The sequence below is a fragment of the Calliopsis andreniformis genome, unplaced genomic scaffold (assembly GCF_051401765.1).
Source record: "Calliopsis andreniformis isolate RMS-2024a unplaced genomic scaffold, iyCalAndr_principal scaffold0309, whole genome shotgun sequence".
NCBI lineage: Eukaryota > Metazoa > Arthropoda > Insecta > Hymenoptera > Andrenidae > Calliopsis > Calliopsis andreniformis.
This window is the reverse complement of record NW_027480718.1, coordinates 315,032-340,806: the sequence shown is the minus strand read 5'-3', so window position 1 is coordinate 340,806 and position 25,775 is coordinate 315,032. Positions and strand designations below refer to the sequence as shown.

The 25,775-nt window shown below is 35.5% G+C and overlaps 1 protein-coding gene across 1 annotated transcript; it reads right to left on the bottom strand.

Moving 5' to 3' along the window:
- Positions 1 to 8,478: 8,478 nt before the first annotated feature.
- On the bottom strand, positions 8,479 to 13,803 carry LOC143187801 (uncharacterized). Its single transcript, XM_076392002.1, has one exon. It carries the CDS (start codon positions 13,801 to 13,803, stop codon positions 8,479 to 8,481), a length of 5,325 nt encoding a protein of 1,774 aa, XP_076248117.1.
- Between the last annotated feature and the right edge of the window lie 11,972 nt (positions 13,804 to 25,775).

Below are 25,775 nucleotides of genomic sequence, written 5' to 3'. Positions count from 1 at the left end.
GAACGGGGACTTAGAATTTTTTCGCTCGAACTCCGGAGCGACACGATCGCTCCGATATTCTACGTTCTCTCGGCCCACGGGCATCAGAGAGCAAAACAGCCTAATAGTTTTAGAGTGCCTCAACGATCAGGAATAAGGATCTAACGTTCTCGTTTCGAACCGACGACTTTCGGTTCCGGAGCGACACGAACGTTCCATGATTCTCGATTATCTCGACACAGCTAAGAGACAGAGGACAACAAGTGTATGGTTTTAGAGAGCCACGAGCACCAGGAATAAGGATCTACCGTTGTCCCATCGTTCCGTCGACATTCGGTTCCGGAGCGACACGAACGGGGACTTAGAATGTTTTCGCTCGAACTCCGGAGCGACACCATCGCTCCGATATTCTACGTTCTCTCGGCCCACGGGCATCAGAGAGCAAAACAGCCTAATAGTTTTAGAGTGCCTCAACGATCAGGAATAAGGATCTAACGTTCTCGTTTCGAACCGACGACTTTCGGTTCCGGAGCGACACGAACGCTCCATGATTCTCGATTATCTCGACACAGGTAAGAGACAGAGGACAACAAGTGTATGGTTTTAGAGAGCCACGAGAACCAGGAATAACGATCTACCGTTGTCCCTTCGTTCCGTCGACATTCGGTTTCGGAGCGACACGAACGGGGACTTAGAATTTTTTCGCTCGTACTCCGGAGCGACACGATCGCTCCGATATTCTAAGTTCTCTCGGTCCACGGGCATCAGAGAGCAGAACAGCCTAATAGTTTTAGAGTGCCTCAACGATCAGGAATAAGTATCTAACGTTCTCGTTCCGAACCGACGACTTTCGGTTCCGGAGCGACTCGAACGCTCCATGATTCTCGATTATCTCGACACAGGTAAGAGACAGAGGACAACAAGTTGATGGTTTTAGAGAGCCACGAGCACCAGGAATAAGGATCTACCGTTGTCCCTTCGTTCCGTCGACATTCGGTTCCGGAGCGACACGAACGGGGACTTGGAATTTTTTCGCTCGAACTCCGGAGCGACACGATCGCTCCGATATTCTACGTTCTCTCGGTCCACGGGCATCAGAGAGCAAAACAGCCTAATAGTTTTAGAGTGCCTCAACGATCAGGAATAAGGATCTAACGTTCTCGTTTCGAACCGACGACTTTCGGTTCCGGAGCGACACGAACGCTCCATGATTCTCGATTATCTCGACACAGGTAAGAGACAGAGGACAACAAGTGTATGGTTTTAGAGAGCCACGAGCACCAGGAATAAGGATCTACCGTTGTCCCTTCGTTCCGTCGACGTTCGGTTCCGGAGCGACACGAACTTAGACTTAGAATTTTTTCGCTCGGGCTCTGGAGCGACACGAACGGGGACTTAGAATTTTTTCGCTCGAACTCCGGAGCGACACGATCGCTCCGTTATTCTACGTTCTCTCGGTCCACGGGCATCAGAGAGCAAAACAGCCTAAGAGTTTTAGAGTGCCTCAACGATCAGGAATTGTAATAGCCATTATAACCATAAAAATCACAATAGCCATAATAATCTGAATGGTGATCATCATAATCATACTAACAGCTACAATAACTACAATAACTACAATAATCAGGACTGTCGTAATAATAAACAGAATAATCATGGAAATACTCTTAGTAATCATTATTACAGACATAATAATCATAAGAATCGTAATAACCATAATGATCTTAATGATGACCATAATATTCATCATAATTATACCGAGATCCATAATAATCATTGTAATCATAATAACAAACATAATAAGCTTTGTAATAATCATAATAACTGTTTTACTAGCCATAGCTACCATAATAATCATAATAACCATAATAATCATAATAATTATAATAATAACCATAATAAGCTTGGAAATAATCATACTAACCATTAGACTAGCCATAATAACAATAATAATCATAATAACTATAATAATCATAATAGTCATAATAATAACCATAATAAGCTTGGAAATAAACATAATAACCATTATAATTGCCATAATAATCATAAAAATCACAATAGCCGTAATAATCAGAATGGTGATCATAATAATCATACCTACAAGCCTAATAATCATAGTTTGCATTATAATAACTACAACAATCATAAGAGTCGTAATAATAAACAGAATATTCATAGAAATAATCTTAATAATCATTATTATAGACATAATAATCATAATAATCGTAATAACCATAATGATCTTAATGATGATCATAATATTCATCATAATTATACCAAGATCCATAAGAATCATAGTAACCGTAATAATAAACGTAATAAGCTTTGAAATAACCATAATAACCGTTATAATAGCCATAGTAACCATAATAATCATAATAACCATAATAATCGTAATAATTATAATAATAATCACAATAACCTTGGAAATAATCGGAATAGACATTATACTAGCCATAATAATCATAATAATCGTAATAACTATAATAATCATAATAGTCATAATAATAACCATAGTAAACTTGGAAATAACCATAATTATCATTATAATAGCAGTGATAATCAGAAAAATCTTAATAGCCATAATAATCTGAATCTTGATCATAATAATCATACTAACAACCATAATAATCATAGTGATCGTCATAATAACTACAATAATCATAATTGCCATAGTAATATTTATACTACCTATACTAATCATAACAGTCGTAATAATAAACAGAATAATCATGGAAATAATCTTAGTAATCATCATTACAGCCATAGTAGTCCTAATAATCATAGTAGCCGTAATAATCTGAATGGTGTTCGTAATAATCTTACTAACGACCGTAATAATCATAGTAATCACCATAATAACTACAATAATCACAATAATCATAATTATAATCTTAATAATCATAGCTATAACCACAATAATCATAATAATCATAGTAATAGTTATACTAACTGAAATAATCATAACAGTCGTAATAATAAACAGAATAATCATGGAAATAATCTTAATAATCATTATTACCGCCATAGTAATCCTAATAATCATAGTAGCCATAATAATTTGAATGCTGATCATAATAATCATACTAACAATCATAAGAAACATAGTAATCATCATAATAACTACATTAATCATAATAATAATAGTAATAATTATACTAACTATAATAATTATAACAGTCGTATTAATAAACAGAATAATCATGGAAATAATCTTAATAACCATTATTATAGCCATAATAATCCTAATAAACGTAGTAGCCGTAGTAATCTGAATGGTGATCATAATAATCATACTAACAACGGTAATAATCATAGTAATCATCATACAAAATGCAATAATCATAATAACCGTAATTATAACCTTAATAATCATAGCAATAAGCACAATAATCACAATAACCATAACAATCTTAATGATGATCATAATATCCGTCATAATTATAACAAGATACGTAATAATCATAATAATCATAATAATAACCATAATAGGCTTGGTAATAATCATAATAATCATTGTAATAGACATAATAGCCATAAAAATCATAATAGCCATAATAATCTGAATGGTGATCACCATAATCATACTAACAGCCATAATAATCATAGTAATCACCGTAATAACTACAATAATCAGGACTGTCGTAATAATAAACAGAATAATCATGGAAATAATCTTAGTAATCATTATTACAGACATAATAATCATAAGAATCGTAATAACCATAGTGACCTTAATGATGACCATAATATTCATCATAATTATACCAAGATCCATAATAATCATTGTAATCATAATAATAAACATAATAAGCTTTGAAATAATCATAATAACCGTTATACTAGCCATAGCAACCAGAATAATCATAATAACCATAATAATCATAATAATTATAATAATAACCATAATAAGCTTGGAAATAGTCGTAATAACCATTATACTAGCCATAATAACCATAATAATCATAATAACTATAATAATCATAATAGTTATATTAGTAACCCTAATAAGCTTGGAAATAATTATAATAATCATTGTAATAGCCATTATAACCATAAAAATCACAATAGCCATAATAATCTGAATGATGAACATAATAATCATACTAACAAGCCTAATAATCATAGTAATCATCATTATAACTACAACAATCATAAGAGTTGTAATAATAAACAGAATAATAATGGAAATAATCTCAATATTCATTATTATAGACATAATAATCATAACAATCGTAATAACCATAATGATCTTAATGATGATCATAATTTTCATCATGATTATACCAAGATCCATAATAATCATAGTAACCGTAATAATAAACATAATAAGTTTTGAAATAATCATAATAACCGTTATACTAGCCATAGTAACCATAATAATCATAATAACCATAATAATCATAATAATTATAATAATAATCGCAATAACCTTGGAAATAATCGTAATAACTATAATAATCATAATAGTCATAATAGTAACCATAGTAAACTTGGAAATAATCATAATTATCATTATAATAGCAATGGTAACCATAAAAATTATAATAACCATAATAATCTGAATGTTGATCATAATAATCATACTACCAACCATAAGAATCATAGTGATCATCATAATAACTACAATAATCATAGTAATCATAGTAATATTTATACTAACTATAATAATCATAACAGTCGTAATAATAAACAGAATAATCATGGAAATAATCTTAATAATCATTATTACAGCCATAGTAGTCCTAATAATCATAGTAGCCGTAATAATCTGAATGGTGTTCATAATAATCATACTAACGACCGTAATAATCATAGTAATCATCATAATAACTAGAACAACAATAAGAGTCGTAATATTAAACAGAATAATCATGGAAATAATCTTAATAACCATTATTATAGACATAATAATCATAATAATCGTAATAACAATAGTGATCTTAATGATGATCATAATATTCATCATAATTATACCAAGATCCATAATAATCATAGTAACCGTAATAATAAACATAATAGGCTTTGAAATAATCGTAATAACCGTTATACTAGCCAGAGTAACCATAATAATCATAATAACCATAATAATCATAATAATTATAATAATAATCACAATAACCTTGGAAATAAACGTAATAGCCATTATACTAGCCATAATAATTATAATAATCGTAATAACTATAATAATCATAATAGTCATAATAATAACCATAGTAAACTTGGAAATAATCATAATTATCATTATAATAGCAATGATAATCATAAAAATCTTAATAGCCATAATAATCTGAATCTTGATCATAATAATCATACTAACAACCATAATAATCATAGTGATCGTCATAATAACTACAATAATCATAATTATCTTAGTAAAATTTATACTACCTATAATAATCATAACAGTCGTAATAATAAACAGAATAATCATGGAAATAATCTTCATAATCATTATTACCGCCATAGTAATCCTAATAATCATAGTAGCCATAATAATCTGAATGGTGATCATAATAATCATACTAACAAGACTGATAACCATAGTAATCATCATAATAACTACAATAATCACAATAATCATAATTATAATCTTAATAATCATAGCTATAACCACAATAATCATAATAATCATAGTAATAAATATACTAACTGTAATAATCATAACAGTCGTAATAATAAACAGAATAATCATGGAAATAATCTTAATAATCATTATTATAGCCATAATATACCCAATAATCGTAGTAGCCGTAATAATCTGAATGGTGATCATAATAATCATACTAACAACGGCAATAATCATAGTAATCATCATAATAAATACAATGATCATAATAACCTTAATTATAGCCTTAATAATCATAGCAATAATCACAATAATCATAATAACCATAACAATCTTAATGATGATCATAATATCCGTCATAATTATAACAAGATACGTAATAATCATAATAATCATAATAATAACCATAATAGGCTAGGAAATAAACATAATAATCATTGTAATAGACATAACGACCATAAAAATCATAATAGCCATTGTTAGAATCGCTGAAAATTCAGGGATCTAACGGGGTCCGGATTGGGTGGTTGAGAGAAGGGTGTCAAGAAAAAAAATTGTACACTTAATTAAATTTGAGTCGGCCCTAAAAAGGACTTAAATACGACGTTTATTTTTTAGTTTAGTTGGGGGTCTTCGACCAAAATCTTAGGGAAGGGTCCCTTGGACTGACGCCGGCCGGTGTCCCTTAGCGACGCTGGCGTCTGGAAAAGAAAAGAGCGGCGAAACCGCACTGGTCAGCGAGCGTATTGCTTTCAAGCCAAACCGTTGTCTTCCCGACTCCAGGCTTCGAAACGAGCCTACGTGGAGGGGGGAGCAGTACCTTGACGTATCGTTAAGGTAATGTAGTGGACTGTAATACCGACGTTTCTTCGCTCTGAAGAAAGCGTCGGCAGACGAGTGTGCAGAGAGGAGGGATCCTCCTTTTCTCTGCTCAACCTGCCTTCCAAGAAGGCTTGCCTCGTGCGAATCACGGTTGTAAGCCGAGATTCGCGAGCGTTCGACCCTCGGTACTAGCTTTAGCTAGCCTTGGCGGCGGATAAAGGCCAGAGGTTGTAGCACTCACCGTTCACCGCAACGTACGCATCTATTCGTCGTACGCGGGCTGCTACTAAACGGGTGACACAACACGGGCAACGCAGAGGTGATACACTTACGTTTACCCTCTCTGTTGGTGCCAATATCGGGGCTCAACCAAGAAGAGGTCTTGATTGCTCCTCCGACGAATAGCAAGCTCAGGGAATCGGGGTAGCCACCGATTCCAAGAGCGCAGTTACTCGTCTTTTAAATTTATCGCGACTAAACAATCGCTTTGCCTTCGCACGTGTAATACGTGGTTCTCGAAGGGAGCTATGGCGAGCTGTAGTGCGATAATACAGCGTAGAAGGCGTCAAGAGCTAAGGAACTTGGTGCCCAAATTTCCTAACTCAGTAGACTCTTCTATAATGCTGTTCCTTGCTACCGTGCGAGCGTTCGGTGCAAGACTGACTTCGACATGCGAGCGCGAGACGCTCCGCGAAAATCGCGGAGTCCCCGAAAATCCGCTACGCGGCGCTCGCTTATCATTGTCTCTCTTTGTCTAATGTACCGATTTTGCTCTCTCTCTTTGTCAGGCTCCGATACCCCCACTCGTTCTCGGGCCTGAGATTCAAACAGCTGATCGTAATCGCTCACCTGTTCGAACTTCAACCGCATCGGATGAAAAAACGAGTCGCAATTCGAATGTACCGAGTTTATTGTCAACGCAACTGAATTTCCTACCGAAGGCGACCTTCGGTCGGTCACAGCACGTTAACGTACTGCGATTCTCGCGGACGAAACGATGCTTCGAAATTTAAATGTATTTTAAACATACCGCCCCCCTTGCACTGTCCGTGCAAAAGGAGTATCGGCAGCTTCAACACAAACACGACTCGGATCGCGAAACTTGAAGGACCAAGATTTCTGTAGGCGATCAAAAGAGAGAGAGCAAAGTACCGCAAGTGGAGTTCAATTGAGATGAACTCACTCACGGCGCTTCGCAAAAATTCAATCAAACAAAATTTAATCGAACTTACTTTGCACTAGGTTGAGAAAACCCTGGGTGGCCCCGGAGAAAACGCATCGACGTTTCGATGGCCACCCCGATGGCCGTTCGGGTCATTTGTTCCAAAGCCCCGGGCGGGTGTCGGGTTGCTCGTGCCGATGGGGGCGTCGGTGCTGGGGGCCTCGATCCGGCCGCGACGGTGGACGTTGGTTGACCGGCTGCGGGGGTGGCGACCCGCCGTTCCGCCCTCTTCCTCCGTCGTTTGTTGACCCCCTTGGAGGGGCCAGCCGAAGGGCCAGCCGAAGTGCCAGCCGAAGGGCCAGCCGAAGGGCCAGCCGAAGGGCCAGCCTGCTGCCTCGGTGCTGCAGCTCCTTCCTGCGGCTTCCCTCCCTGCTCTTTCCAGAGCAGGGACGTAAGTAGGCCCTCCTTATTCCATTTGACCAAATATCGTCCTCCCGTTGCCGGTATACGATATCGCCGGGTGGTGGTCGGTATATGCCCAGGAACTTTATATATTTCCGTCCCCAGCTTTAATTCCCAATCTTCCGGCGTGGGTGGTCCACTCGCGGGCGCACTTCCTTGGTCCGGCGGGGCGACGGTGGTGAGGGCCTCCTCGCCGATCCGCATGCAGCGGTCGAAGCTCGCCGATATTGCCTTATCGCTTGCCATTGTTGCTTGACTAATGATCGTCAACCGGCTGCGATCGGATCAAATTTCGGCGGCGCCCGCGAGTTCGCGGGGGGCGCTCTTCCCTTGGAGAGAGAGAGAGAGAAGTACCTCATCTCCCCTCCCTGGACTGTCAAGGGGGCCGGGAGCCAAAGGGGGGTTCGTGACCGTTTGTCTTTTCAAATAGAACGGTTGCCCTCACCTTTGTCTCGTTCGGCCTTTACCGAATTTTGTCCGGTGTTTATTTCGCCTGCTCGACCTCGGCAACCGTCGCCGCAGCAGGCTCATCCACGGGTAACTTACACATCCTTGTAATCGGACGTGTATATGTGGACTTTGCTGTACGGACTTTTACCACCCGTACATTTTCGTCCTTACCCGGGAACACCTCCTCAATTCTCCCCATTTCCCACTGATTAGGGGGGTGAAGAGGATTCTGCACTAACACCAGATCCCCTGGTTGCAGTTGCAGTTGGGTGGTGCGCCACTTATAGCGATTTTGGAGGTGCGTGAGATAATCTCGCGTCCAGTGCCTCCAAAGCTGCTCGTGAAATTTTTGAATCGCTCTCCACCGCGATAGTCGCGAGAGTTTTTCAGTTTCCACCGATTGCAGCGGAATCGCATTTAGTGGACCTCCTGTCAGGAAATGCCCGGGCGTCAGAGGCGCATAATCATCTGGGTGGTCACTCAGGGGGGCGATCGGTCGCGAGTTGAGACTCGCTTCGATCTTGCAGAGAAGCGTCTGCATTTCCTCTCCCGTCGGCGTGAATTCACCCAGTGTGCGCTTTAAATGGTGTTTCACCGATTTTACGCCGGCTTCCTGCATTCCACCGAAATGAGGAGCGCTGGGGGGGTTAAACCTCCACCTTATCCCCATAGAGCTGCATTTGTTTTGCATTTCTGTGGAGGAAAACGCCTCACAGAACTGCTTACGTAACTCTCGATCGGCCCCAACGAAATTGGTGCCATTATCGCTAAAAATGCAAGACGGTATACCACGTCTAGCTACGAACCGATCGAGTGCAGCTAAAAACGCGCTCGTCGTGTAATCATGGACGAGCTCGATGTGGACGGCGCGCGTGGCGTAACAAACGAACACCGCGATGTACGCTTTGTGAGCCGTCTTTCCTCGACCAGCGGAGTCGCGGACACGGTAAGGCCCCGCGTAGTCCACTCCGCAGTTGTCGAAGGCCTTTGCAGGCCTGCAGCGTTCCGGTATCAAATGCTGCATTATTTGCGTGGAGGCGCTGCTTCGCCATCTCACGCATCGCATGCATTTGTTTATAACCGTCTTCGCTGCGTTTCGGCAGCCGAGAATCCAGTAGCTTTGCCTCACAGTATGCAAGGTCAGCTGCAAGCCCCCGTGCAACGTATCCACGTGGCACTGCCGGATTATGAGTGTTGACACATAATGTTTCGGCAGTATTATCGGGTGCTTGGTTTCCCATGCAAGCGTCGCGTTCTCCAGTCGTCCGCCAACCCTCAAGACGTCATTTTCGTCGAGAAAAGGGTTTAGGCTTTTTAGCGGAGATTTCTCAGGTATTCCTCGGCGTTTTTTCAAGCACCGGTACTCTTCTGAGAAATGCGTGCCTTGTATGTGACGCACGATACGTTCAGTTGCGATTCGCAATTCTGACGCCTCGATTACTCGACTGTCGGGTGACCCCTGTTCGGCGCGTGTTTGTTTTCGCCAGCGAAGACAATACGCCGTTACACGCAACAGTTTTCTCCACGTTTGAAATCGGAACAGAAATTTCCATTCCGGTTTCGGAGTCGTTACATGTGCATGCGCTATGCGCTTGCTTTCAGTGGTCTCCACGGAAGCTGGCATCGCTGGCCACTCCACTTCCGGTCCGCTCAGCCACCCTGGTCCAAACATCCACAGTCTCGACTGCAGAAAATCTGCAGCCTCTATCCCACGCGAATTTAAATCCGCGGGATTTGAGCGTGTTGGAACGTAACGCCATTCAGCGCTCGGAAGAGACGTTTGGATTTTTGACACGCGGTTGGCTACCACAACCGTCCATGTCGATGGGTGTTTTTTAAGCCAAGCGAGGGCGATCGTAGAATCTGTCCAACAGACAACACGATCGATCGGCAGTGAGAGCGACTTTCTCAGATGCACGATAAGCTCAGCGAGCAGTACGGCCCCGTTCAATTCAAGAACTGGGATCGACTGCGTTTTGATCGGAGCCACTCGCGTTTTTGCCATTAGAAGTGACGTAAACACTTCATTGTTCACCGTCGTCACTCTCAAGTAGGTGACGGCGGAATAGGCAGCGAGTGATGCGTCACAAAATCCATGGAGCTCCACAGAGATTGCATCGGCTCCGTATCGGATCCATCTGGGTAATTTCCAATCGTTCAATCTGTTCCAATCGACACAAAATGTGTTCCACATTTTGTGCGTCTCCGCGGAAACGTGCTCGTCCCACTGGATTTTTTCCAGCCACTGGGCTTGCATCAAAATTTTCGCACGGATCATAACTGGCGAAAGCCAGCCGAGGGGATCGTACAGTTTCGCAATCTCCGAAAACAAAGTGCGCTTTGTTATCGGTGTTGCAGACGGTTGAAACCGTTGCAGATTGAAATAGAAAAAATCTCCAGATGGTATCCATCGCAGACCGAGTACCTTTAATTCTGAATCGTCAAACAAATTAAGGTCGACTGCGTGTGAGTGCGAGCTCTGTGGAATATTTCGTAACAAATCTGACGAATTTCCAGCCCACTTGCGAAGGTTAAATCCACCTCGCTGTAGGAGCTCGCACGTTTGTTTACGGATTCTCTCCAACAACGGTTTGTCGGGAGCTCCCATAAACACATCGTCTACGTAGACGTCCTTCTCGAGGACAGGCGCGGCGAGCGGGTACCGGTCGCCGTCCTGTTTTTTCAGCTCGAGAAGTGTTCGCATCGAAAGGTATGGAGCGCACGCCGTACCGTATGTGACGGTATTCAACTCGTAAGCGATAAGTCGCTCGGTCGAGGGGGTGCGCCATACGATGCATTGAAAGCGACGATCCTCTTTAGCTACGAGAATTTGTCTAAACATCTTCTCGATATCCGCTACTAACACGTATTCGTACAGACGCCACCTCGTTAATACGGCGGTGATATCAGTCTGTAATTTTGGACCTACGTGGAGGAGGTCGTTCAGCGAGCGTCCGCCCGCTGTTTTGCTGGAGGCGTTAAACACGACGCGCAGCTTCGTCGTAGCGCTCTCCGTGCGAATAACCGCTCGGTGAGGGATATAGAGTCGCATGTTATCGACTGACTCGAGCCGAGTCATATGATTTAACGACTCGTATTCAGTGAGAAACTCACTGTATTCCTTCACGAGGGTTTGGTTCAGGTCCAGTTTTCTCCTCAACCTTGTCAACGCGGAGAGAGCTATTGGGAGAGAATCGCCCAACAGCTCGTCCGGGTTCGAATGGTTAAAGGGCAACCGAACTATAAACCTTCCCGTCGCGTCTCGCGCGACGGTTTTTACGAAGTGCTCTTCGCATTCGTCCTCGGCTTTAGTGTTCACCAAGGTCGAGGGCACCTCCTCTATCTCCCAGAATCGCCGTATCGCCTTGTCCAACGATTCAAGGACGCTGCAGTGCAGCGTCCTCACGGGATTTGGGGAAGAGTTTGCTGCGTCGATCGGCCCAGACAGGATCCAGCCCAAGGCCGTCTCCTGTGCGATCGGTCCTGTTTTGTTTATTCGACGGAATCCTCGTCGAATAATACTGGCGTACACCTCTGCACCGATGAGCACCTCAATCGGTCGATCAGATGCAGGGTCTGGATCTGCAAGCGTCAGTTCACTTAAGATCTCAGCATCTGAGATGCGAACCGACGGTGGAACGTAGGACGTAATTTTCGGGACGATGTATGCACTAGTGCGGAACGGCTGTGCAGTGCACCGTGTTGACCCGAATCTAATGTCCGCGCTGTGCGTAATCTCATGGGTCTTTCCGCCCCCCAAGCCGGTTACCATGGCTTGGGTTTTCCTTCGCGCGAGTCGTAGATCATTCACCAGACTCGCTGTTATGAAGGAGGCCTCAGATCCCTGATCAATGAGTGCACGCGCGATACGCGACGTACCTCCCTTTCCATAGACTCGCACATCAGCTGTCGCCAGAAACACAGATCCCGTTACGCTCTCTGTCGCACCACAGTGAGACGCAACGTTGTCGGCTGACGTAGAAGCACGAGAATTCGTGTTTACGTTTGCCTGTACAGGACTGCGCGCAGGAACGTTGCTCCGTCCCGCTTCCCGCTTGCCCTGATTTGGCTTGTTCGTCGTACGACGGTTACTTGTGCCGACTTTCTGTGTATCAAAGTGCAGGATGGTATGATGCCGTCCGTTACACTGTTTACATGACACGCTGGTTCGACAGTGTGTCACCGTGTGCGTTGACGCCAAGCAGTTTATACAATACTGATTATTCTTCATGTATTGAAACCGCTGTTCCGGCGAAAGTGTCTTGAACTTTTTGCACGTAGCAACTACGTGCGGTTGTTCACAAAACACGCACTTTTCGGGAGTAGGGGGAGCATTCTCGACCACGGCGTTATGCTGCCGTATGCGAGATTTCGGCGTGACTTCCGCCTTTGCGTTGCATCGTTGGTGTTCCAATGCCACCAACGCGCGCTCCTGTCCGTCAAGGAACTTCATCATGTCGTCAAACGACGGGAAGTCCGTGTCCGATTGGATAGACATTTCCCACTCCCACTGCAGGGCTGCTTCCAGCTTCTCTTTTATGAGAATGACCAGCACGTCACTCCACTCTTTAGTAGGGCGCCCCAATCTCTTGAGCGCAGCGAGCGTCTGTCTCCAGCTCACTGTGACTTGCTGGAAGCTGGGTAGATCGCCTTTTTTTATCATTCTCAGCTTCCGTAAGGTCTCAAGAAGCTGAGTAATAATTGTGCGTGGGTTCCCGAATCGTTTCTTCAGGGCGTCCCACGCCTCGCTGAAATTGCGATCCGCAATTTCAAATTCGGCGATCGTCGCGAGAGCCTCACCTTCCAAGCACGCGTTCAAATATTGCAACCGCTGTGCGTCGGACAACCGTTGGTTATTCTTCACGCCAGCGGTGAATAGATCCTCAAAGTGTCTCCACTTTCTGGAATCACCGCTGAACTTTGGAAGGCTTTGCTTAGGCAACTCGACTGGAATCTGCGTGTTGTCAAAGCCGGCACCCTCGGCTTTACGTTGGTTAATACCCAACTCAACCCGCTCCTTCGCTTCGACCAGTTGTGCGATTTCCGTCATTAGGAAATCCTGGACCTCGTGGAACGTGTCCTCGGCGTCCTGAAGCACCTCCTGATCGAAGAAGGGTATACCTTTACGGTGATGGAGGGGAATGCCCTGTTTGAGACGACTAACTCGCTCGAGCACGTCCCTCCACACTTCCGTGGCATAGTTTAGCTTTTCTTTCAGGAGGAAGATAGTAAAACTACTTCGTCCTTTCTTCTTCAGATTCGTCACGAGTCGGGTCAAACCTCTGACTCGCGAGACGATATCCTCCATGTCACTCTCGAGGCTGGGCGAAAGCGCCTGTTCTCTTTGGGGAGTGGACATGGTGGTACGATTCGAGAGGTAAACGCTACTCGAAATTCGACCTGAAGAGAAGCTAATACAACTTTTCCTTGCCCTTTCTCAACCGAATCCGGCTCGAAGGACCTTTTGTTAGAATCGCTGAAAATTCAGGGATCTAACGGGGTCCGGATTGGGTGGTTGAGAGAAGGGTGTCAAGAAAAAAAATTGTACACTTAATTAAATTTGAGTCGGCCCTAAAAAGGACTTAAATACGACGTTTATTTTTTAGTTTAGTTGGGGGTCTTCGACCAAAATCTTAGGGAAGGGTCCCTTGGACTGACGCCGGCCGGTGTCCCTTAGCGACGCTGGCGTCTGGAAAAGAAAAGAGCGGCGAAACCGCACTGGTCAGCGAGCGTATTGCTTTCAAGCCAAACCGTTGTCTTCCCGACTCCAGGCTTCGAAACGAGCCTACGTGGAGGGGGGAGCAGTACCTTGACGTATCGTTAAGGTAATGTAGTGGACTGTAATACCGACGTTTCTTCGCTCTGAAGAAAGCGTCGGCAGACGAGTGTGCAGAGAGGAGGGATCCTCCTTTTCTCTGCTCAACCTGCCTTCCAAGAAGGCTTGCCTCGTGCGAATCACGGTTGTAAGCCGAGATTCGCGAGCGTTCGACCCTCGGTACTAGCTTTAGCTAGCCTTGGCGGCGGATAAAGGCCAGAGGTTGTAGCACTCACCGTTCACCGCAACGTACGCATCTATTCGTCGTACGCGGGCTGCTACTAAACGGGTGACACAACACGGGCAACGCAGAGGTGATACACTTACGTTTACCCTCTCTGTTGGTGCCAATATCGGGGCTCAACCAAGAAGAGGTCTTGATTGCTCCTCCGACGAATAGCAAGCTCAGGGAATCGGGGTAGCCACCGATTCCAAGAGCGCAGTTACTCGTCTTTTAAATTTATCGCGACTAAACAATCGCTTTGCCTTCGCACGTGTAATACGTGGTTCTCGAAGGGAGCTATGGCGAGCTGTAGTGCGATAATACAGCGTAGAAGGCGTCAAGAGCTAAGGAACTTGGTGCCCAAATTTCCTAACTCAGTAGACTCTTCTATAATGCTGTTCCTTGCTACCGTGCGAGCGTTCGGTGCAAGACTGACTTCGACATGCGAGCGCGAGACGCTCCGCGAAAATCGCGGAGTCCCCGAAAATCCGCTACGCGGCGCTCGCTTATCATTGTCTCTCTTTGTCTAATGTACCGATTTTGCTCTCTCTCTTTGTCAGGCTCCGATACCCCCACTCGTTCTCGGGCCTGAGATTCAAACAGCTGATCGTAATCGCTCACCTGTTCGAACTTCAACCGCATCGGATGAAAAAACGAGTCGCAATTCGAATGTACCGAGTTTATTGTCAACGCAACTGAATTTCCTACCGAAGGCGACCTTCGGTCGGTCACAGCACGTTAACGTACTGCGATTCTCGCGGACGAAACGATGCTTCGAAATTTAAATGTATTTTAAACAGCCATAATAATCTGTATGGTGATCGTCATAATCATACTAACAGCCATAATAATCATAGTAATCACCGTGATAACTACAATAATCAGGACTGTCGTAATAATAAACAGAATAATCATGGTAATAACCTTAGTAATCATTGTTACAGACATAATAATCATAAGAATCGTAATAACCGTAATTATCTTAATGATGACCATAATATTCATCATAATTATACCAAGATCCATAATAATCATAATAATTATAATAATAACCATAATAAGCTTGGAAATAATCATACTAACCATTATACAAGCCATAATAAATATATTAATCATAATAACTATAATAACCATAATAGTCATAATAATACCCATAATAAGCTTGGAAATAATCATAATAATCATTATAATAGACATAATAACAATAGAAATCGCAATACCCATTATAATCTGAATGGTGATCATAATAATCATACCAACACGCCTAATAATCATAGTAATCATCATAATAACTACAACAATCATTAGAGTCGTAATAATAAACAGAATAATCATGGAAATAACCTTAATAATCATTATTATTGACATAATAATCATAATAATCGTAATAACCATAATGATCTTAATGATGATCATAATATTAATCATAATTATACCAAGATCCGTAATAATCATAATAATCATAATAATAGCCAGAATAGGCTTGGAAGTAGTCATAATAAGCATTATACTAGCCATAACAGCCATAATAGTAATAATAACCAAAGTAGTCATAATAGTCATAACAATAACCATAATGAACTTGGAAATAATTATAATAATCATTATAATATCCATAACAACCATAAAAATAACAGTAGCCATAATAATTTGAATGTTGATCATAATAATCATACTAGCAATCATAAGAATCATAGTAATCATCATAATAACTACAATAATCAGGACAGTCCTAATAATAAACAGAATAGACCTGGAAATAGTCTTACTAATCATTATTATAGACATAATAATCATAATAATCGTAATAACCATAATGATCTTATGGATGACCATAACATGCATCATAATTATACCAAGGCATATAATAAACATAGTAATCATAACAATAAACATAATAAGCTTTGAAATAATCGTAATAACCGTTATACTAGCCATAGTAACCATAATAATCATAATAAACATAATAATCATAATAATCATAATAATAACCATAATAAGCTTGGAAATAACCATAATAACCATTATACTAGCCATAGTAACCATAATAATCATAATATCCATAATAATCATTATAATTATAATAATAACCATAATAAGCTTGGAAATAATCGTAATTATCATTATAATAGCAGTGATAACCATAAAAATCATAATAGTCATAATAATCTGAATCTTGATCATAATAATCATACTAACAACCATAATGATGATAGTAATCATCATAATAAACAGAATAGTCATGGAAATAATCTTAATAATCATTATGACTATCGTAATAACCATAATCATCGTAATAACCATAATGATCTTAATGATGACCATAATAGTCATCATAATTATACCAAGATCCATAATAATCATAGTAACCATAATAATAAACATAATAAGCTTTGAAGTAATCATAATAACCGTTATACTAGCCATAGCATCCAAAATAATCATAATAAATATAATAATCATAATAGTCATAATAAAAACCGTAATAAACTTGGAAATAATCATATTTATCATTATAATAGCAATAATAACCATAAAAATCATAATAGCCATAATAATCTGAATGTTGATCCCAATAATCATACTAACAACCATAATAATCATAGTGATCATCATAATAACTACAATAATCATAATAATCGTAATTGTAATGTTAATAAACATAGCAATAATCACAGTAATCATAGTAACCATAATAATCTCAATGATGATCATAATATCCATGATAATTATACCAAGATCCGTAATAATCATAATAATCATAATAATAACCCTAATGTGTTCGGAAATAATCATAATATACATAATACTAGCCATAACAAGCATAATAGTCATAATAGCCATAATAATCATAATAGTCGTAATAATAACAATAATGAACTTGGAAATAATCGTAATAATCATTATAATAGTCATAATAGCCATAAAAATCACAATAGCCATCATAATCAGAACGGTGATCATAAAAATCATACTAACAACCATAATGATCATAGTAATCATCATAATAAACAGAATAGTAATGGAAATAATCTTAATAACCATTATTATTAACGTAATAACCATAATCATCGTAATAACCATAATGATCTTAATGATGACCATAATATTCATCATAATTATACCTAGACATATAATTATCAGAGTAATCATAATAATAAACATAATAAGCTTTGAAATAATCATAATAACCGTTATACTAGCCATAGTAACCATAATAATCATAATAACCATAATAATCATAATAATTATAATAATAACCATAATAAGCCTGGAAATAATCATAATAAGCATTATACTAGCCATAATAATCATAATAATCATAATAACTATAATAATCATAGTAGTCATAATAATAACCATAATAAACATGGAAATAATCATATTTATCATTATAATAGCAAGAATAACCATAAAAATCATAATAGCTATAATAATCTGAATGTTGATCATAATCATCATACTAACAGCCATAATAATCATAGTGATCATCATAATAACTACAATAATGATAATAATCGTAATTGTAATGTTAATAATCATAGCAATAGTCACAATAATCATAGTAACCATAATAATCTTAATGATGACCATAATATCCATGATAATTATACCAAGATCCGTAATAACCATAATAATCATAATAATAACCATAATGAGTTCGGAAATAATCATAATATACATTATACTAGCCATAACAACCATAATTGTCATAATTGCCATAATAATCGTAATAGTGGGAATAATCACAGTAATGAACGTGGAAATAAACGCAATAATCATTATAATAGTCATAATAGCCATAAAAATCACAATAGCCATAATAATCAGAATGGTGATCATAATAATAATACTAACAACCATAATGATCATAGTAATCATCATAATAAACAGAAGAGTCATGGAAATAACCTTAATAACCATTATTATAAACGTAATAACCATAATCATCGTAATAACCATAATGATCTTAATGATGACCATAATACTCATCATAATTATCCCTAGACATATAATAATCAGAGTAATCATAATAATAAACATAATAAGCTTTGAAATAATCATAATAACCTTTATACTAGCCATAATAACCATAATAATCATAATAACTAGAATAATCAGAATAGTCATAATGATCGCAATAGCCATAATGATCTTAATGATGATCATGATATTCATCATAATTATACCAAGATCCATAGTAATCATTGTAACCATAATAATAAACATAATAAGCTTTGAAATAATCATAATAACCGTTATGCTAGGCATAGTAACCATAATAATCATAATAACCAATAATAATCATAATAATTATAATAATAACCATAATAAGCCTGGAAATAATCATAATAAGCATTATACTAGCCATAATAATCATAATAATCATCATAACTATAATAATCATAGTAGTCATAATAATAACCATAATAAACTTGGAAATAATCATAGTTATCATTATAATAGCAAGAATAACCATAAAAATCATAATAGCCATAATAATCCGAATGTTGATCATAATAATCATACTAACAGCCATAATCATCATAGTGATCATCATAATAATACAATAATCATAATAATCGTAATTGTAATGTTAATAAGCATAGCAATAATCACAATAATCATAGAAACCATAATAATCTTAATGATGATCATAATATCCATGATAATTATACCAAGATCCGTAATAATCATAATAATCATAATAATAACCATAATTGGTTCGGAAATAATCATAATATACATTATACTACCCCTAGCAACTATAATAGTCATAATAGCCATAATAACCATAATAGTCGTAATAATAACAACAATGAGCTTGGAAATAATCGTAATATTCATTATAATAGCCATAATAGCAATAAAAATCACAATAGCCGTAATAATCTGTATGGTGGTTCTAATAATCATACTAATAATCATAATGATCATAGTAACCATCATAATAAACAGAATAGTCATGGAAATAATCTTAATAATCATTATGATTATCGTAATAATCATAATCATCGTAATAACCATAAAGATCTTAATGGTGACCATAATATTCATCATAATTATACCAAGATCCATAATAATCATAGTAACCGTGATAATAAACATAATAAGCTTTGAAATAATCATAATATACATTATTCTAGCCATAACAACCATAATAGTCATAATTTCCATAATAATCATAATAGTCGTAATAATAACAATAATGAACTAGGAAATAATCGTAATAATCATTATAATAGTCATAAAAGTCATAAAAATCACAATAGCCATAATAATCAGAATGGTGATCATAATAATCATACTAACAACCATAATGATCATAGTAATCATCATAATAAACAGAATAGTCATGGAAATAATCTTAATAATAGTTATTATTAACGTAACAACCATAATCACCTTAATAACCATAATGATCTCAATGATGACCATAATATTCATCATAATTATACTAAGACAAATAATAATCAGAGTAATCATAATAATAAACATAATAAGCTTTGAAATAATCATTATAACCATTATACTAGCCATAATAGCCATAATAATCATAATACCTAGAATAATCATAATAGTCATAATAATCGAAATAACCATAATGGTCTTAATGATGATCATGATATTCAGCATAATTATACCAAGATCCATAATAATCATAGTAACCATAATAATAAACATAATAAGCTTTGAAATAATCATAATAACCGTTATACTAGCCATAGTAACCATAATAATCATAATAACTATAATAATCATAATAGTCATAATAATAACCGTAATAAACTTGGAAATAATCATATTTATCAGTATAATAGCAATAATAACCATAAAAATCATATTAGCCATAATAATCTGAATGTTGATCCTAATAATCATACTAACAACCATAATAATCATAGTGATCATCATAATAACTACAATAATCATAATAATCGTAATTGTAATGTTAATAAGCGTAGCAATAATCACAATAATCATAGTAACCATAATAATCTTAATGATGATCATAATATCCATGATAATTATACCAAGATCCGTAATAATCATAATAATCATAATAATAACCCTAATGTGTTCGGAAATAATCATAATATACATTATACTTGCCATAACAACCATAATAGTCATAATAGCCATAATAATCTGAATGTTGATCCTAATAATCATACTAACAACCATAATAATCATAGTGATCATCATAATAACTACAATAATCATAATAATCGTAATTGTAATGTTAATAAGCATAGCAATAATCACAATAATCACAGTAACCATAATAAATTTAATGATGCTCATAATATCCATGATAATTATACCAAGATCCGTAATAATCATAATAATCGTAATAATAACCCTAATGTGTTCGGAAATAATCATAATATACTTTATACTAGCCATAACAACCATAATAGTCATAATAGCCATAAGAATCATAATAGTCGTAATAATAACAATAATGAACTTGGAAATAATCGTAATAATCATTATAATAGTCATAATAGCCATAAAAATCACAATAGCCATAATAATCAGAATCGTGATCATAATAATCATACTAACAACCATAATGATCATAGTGATCATCATAATAACTACAATAATCATAATAATCGTAATTGTAATGTTAATAAGCAGAGCAATAATCACAATAATCATAGTAACCGTAATAATCTTAATGATGATCATAATATTCATGATAATTATATCAAGATCCGTAATAATCATAATAATCATAATAATAACCATAATGGGTTCGGAAATAATCATAATATACATTATACGAGCCATAACAACCACAATAGTCATAATAGCCGTAATAATCATAATAGTTGTAATAATAACAATAATGAATTTGGAAATAATCGTAATAATCATTACAATAGTCATAATAGCCATAAAAATCACAATAGCCATAATAATCAGAATGGTGATCATAATAATAATACTAACAACCATAATGATCATAGTAATCATCATAATAAACAGAATAGTCATAGAAATAATCTTCAGAATCATTATGATTAACGTAATACCCATAATCATCGTAATAACCATAATGATCTTAATGATAACCATAATATTCATCATAATTATACTAAGACATATAACAATCAGAGTAATCATAATAATAAACATAATAAGGTTTGGAATAATCGTAATGACCCCTATGCTAGCCATAATAACCATAATAATCATAATAACTAGAATAATCATAATAGTCATAATAATCGCAATAACCATAATGATCTTAATGATGATCATGATATTCATCATAATTATACCAAGATCCATAGTAATCATTGTAACCATAATAATAAACATAATAAGCTTTGAAATAATCATAATAACCGTTATGCTAGGCATAGTAACCATAATAATCATAATAACCAATAATAATCATAATAATTATAATAATAACCATAATAAGCCTGGAAATAATCATAATAAGCATTATACTAGCCATAATAATCATAATAATCATCATAACTATAATAATCATAGTAGTCATAATAATAACCATAATAAACTTGGAAATAATCATAGTTATCATTATAATAGCAAGAATAACCATAAAAATCATAATAGCCATAATAATCCGAATATTGATCATAATAATCATACTAACAGCCATAATCATCATAGTGATCATCATAATAATACAATAATCATAATAATCGTAATTGTAATGTTAATAAGCATAGCAATAATCACAATAATCATAGAAACCATAATAATCTTAATGATGATCATAATATCCATGATAATTATACCAAGATCCGTAATAATCATAATAATCATAATAATAACCATAATTGGTTCGGAAATAATCATAATATACATTATACTACCCCTAGCAACTATAATAGTCATAATAGCCATAATAACCATAATAGTCGTAATAATAACAACAATGAGCTTGGAAATAATCGTAATATTCATTATAATAGCCATAATAGCAATAAAAATCACAATAGCCGTAATAATCTGTATGGTGGTTCTAATAATCATACTAATAATCATAATGATCATAGTAACCATCATAATAAACAGAATAGTCATGGAAATAATCTTAATAATCATTATGATTATCGTAATAATCATAATCATCGTAATAACCATAAAGATCTTAATGGTGACCATAATATTCATCATAATTATACCAAGATCCATAATAATCATAGTAACCGTGATAATAAACATAATAAGCTTTGAAATAATCATAATATACATTATTCTAGCCATAACAACCATAATAGTCATAATTTCCATAATAATCATAATAGTCGTAATAATAACAATAATGAACTAGGAAATAATCGTAATAATCATTATAATAGTCATAAAAGTCATAAAAATCACAATAGCCATAATAATCAGAATGGTGATCATAATAATCATACTAACAACCATAATGATCATAGTAATCATCATAATAAACAGAATAGTCATGGAAATAATCTTAATAATAGTTATTATTAACGTAACAACCATAATCACCTTAATAACCATAATGATCTCAATGATGACCATAATATTCATCATAATTATACTAAGACAAATAATAATCAGAGTAATCATAATAATAAACATAATAAGCTTTGAAATAATCATAATAACCATTATACTAGCCATAATAGCCATAATAATCATAATACCTAGAATAATCATAATAGTCATAATAATCGAAATAACCATAATGGTCTTAATGATGATCATGATATTCAGCATAATTATACCAAGATCCATAATAATCATAGTAACCATAATAATAAACATAATAAGCTTTGAAATAATCATAATAACCGTTATACTAGCCATAGTAACCATAATAATCATAATAACTATAATAATCATAATAGTCATAATAATAACCGTAATAAACTTGGAAATAATCATATTTATCAGTATAATAGCAATAATAACCATAAAAATCATAATAGCCATAATAATCTGAATGTTGATCCTAATAATCATACTAACAACCATAATAATCATAGTGATCATCATAATAACTACAATAATCATAATAATCGTAATTGTAATGTTAATAAGCGTAGCAATAATCACAATAATCATAGTAACCATAATAATCTTAATGATGATCATAATATCCATGATAATTATACCAAGATCCGTAATAATCATAATAATCATAATAATAACCCTAATGTGTTCGGAAATAATCATAATATACATTATACTTGCCATAACAACCATAATAGTCATAATAGCCATAATAATCTGAATGTTGATCCTAATAATCATACTAACAACCATAATAATCATAGTGATCATCATAATAACTACAATAATCATAATAATCGTAATTGTAATGTTAATAAGCATAGCAATAATCACAATAATCACAGTAACCATAATAAATTTAATGATGCTCATAATATCCATGATAATTATACCAAGATCCGTAATAATCATAATAATCGTAATAATAACCCTAATGTGTTCGGAAATAATCATAATATACTTTATACTAGCCATGACAACCATAATAGTCATAATAGCCATAAGAATCATAATAGTCGTAATAATAACAATAATGAACTTGGAAATAATCGTAATAATCATTATAATAGTCATAATAGCCATAAAAATCACAATAGCCATAATAATCAGAATCGTGATCATAATAATCATACTAACAACCATAATGATCATAGTGATCATCATGATAACTACAATAATCATAATAATCGTAATTGTAATGTTAATAAGCAGAGCAATAATCACAATAATCATAGTAACCGTAATAATCTTAATGATGATCATAATATTCATGATAATTATATCAAGATCCGTAATAATCATAATAATCATAATAATAACCATAATGGGTTCGGAAATAATCATAATATACATTATACGAGCCATAACAACCATAATAGTCATAATAGCCGTAATAATCATAATAGTTGTAATAATAACAATAATGAATTTGGAAATAATCGTAATAATCATTACAATAGTCATAATAGCCATAAAAATCACAATAGCCATAATAATCAGAATGGTGATCATAATAATAATACTAACAACCATAATGATCATAGTAATCATCATAATAAACAGAATAGTCATAGAAATAATCTTCAGAATCATTATGATTAACGTAATACCCATAATCATCGTAATAACCATAATGATCTTAATGATAACCATAATATTCATCATAATTATACTAAGACATATAACAATCAGAGTAATCATAATAATAAACATAATAAGGTTTGGAATAATCGTAATGACCCCTATGCTAGCCATAATAACCATAATAATCATAATAACTAGAATAATCATAATAGTCATAATAATCGCAATAACCATAATGATCTTAATGATGATCATGATATTCATCATAATTATACCAAGATCCATAATAATCATAGTAACCATAATAATAAACATAATAAGCTTAGAAATAATCATAATAACCGTTATACTAGCCATAGTAACCATAATAATCATAATAACCATAGTAATCATAATAATTATAATAATAACCGTAATAAACTTGGAAATAATCATATTTATCATTATAATAGCAATAATAACAATAAAAATCATAATAGCCATAATAATCTGAATGTTGATCCTAATAATCATACTAACAACCATAATAATCATAGTGACCATCATAATAATTACAATAATCATAATAATCGTAATTGTAATGTTAATAAGCATAGCAATAATCACAATAATCATAGTAACCGTAATAATCTTAATGATGATCATAATATTCATGATAATTATATCAAGATCCGTAATAATCATAATAATTATAATAATACCCGTAATAAACTTGGAAATAATCATATTTATCATTATAATAGCAATAATAACCATAAAAATCATAATAGCCATAATAATCTGAATGTTGATCCTAATAATCATACTAACAACCATAATAATCATAGTGATCATCATAATAGCTACAATACTCATAATAATCGTAATTGTAATGTTAATAAGCATAGCAATAATCACAATAATCATAGTAACCATAATAACCTTAATGATGATCATAATATCCATGATAATTATACCAAGATCCGTAATAATCATAATAATCATATTAATAACCATAATGGGTTCGGAAGTAATCATAATATACATTATACTAGCCTTAACAACCATAAAAGTCATAATAGCCACAATAATCATAATAGTCGTAATAATAACAATAATGAACTAGGAAATAGTCGTAATAACCATTATAATAGTCATAATAGCCATAAAAATCACAATAGCCATAATAATCAGA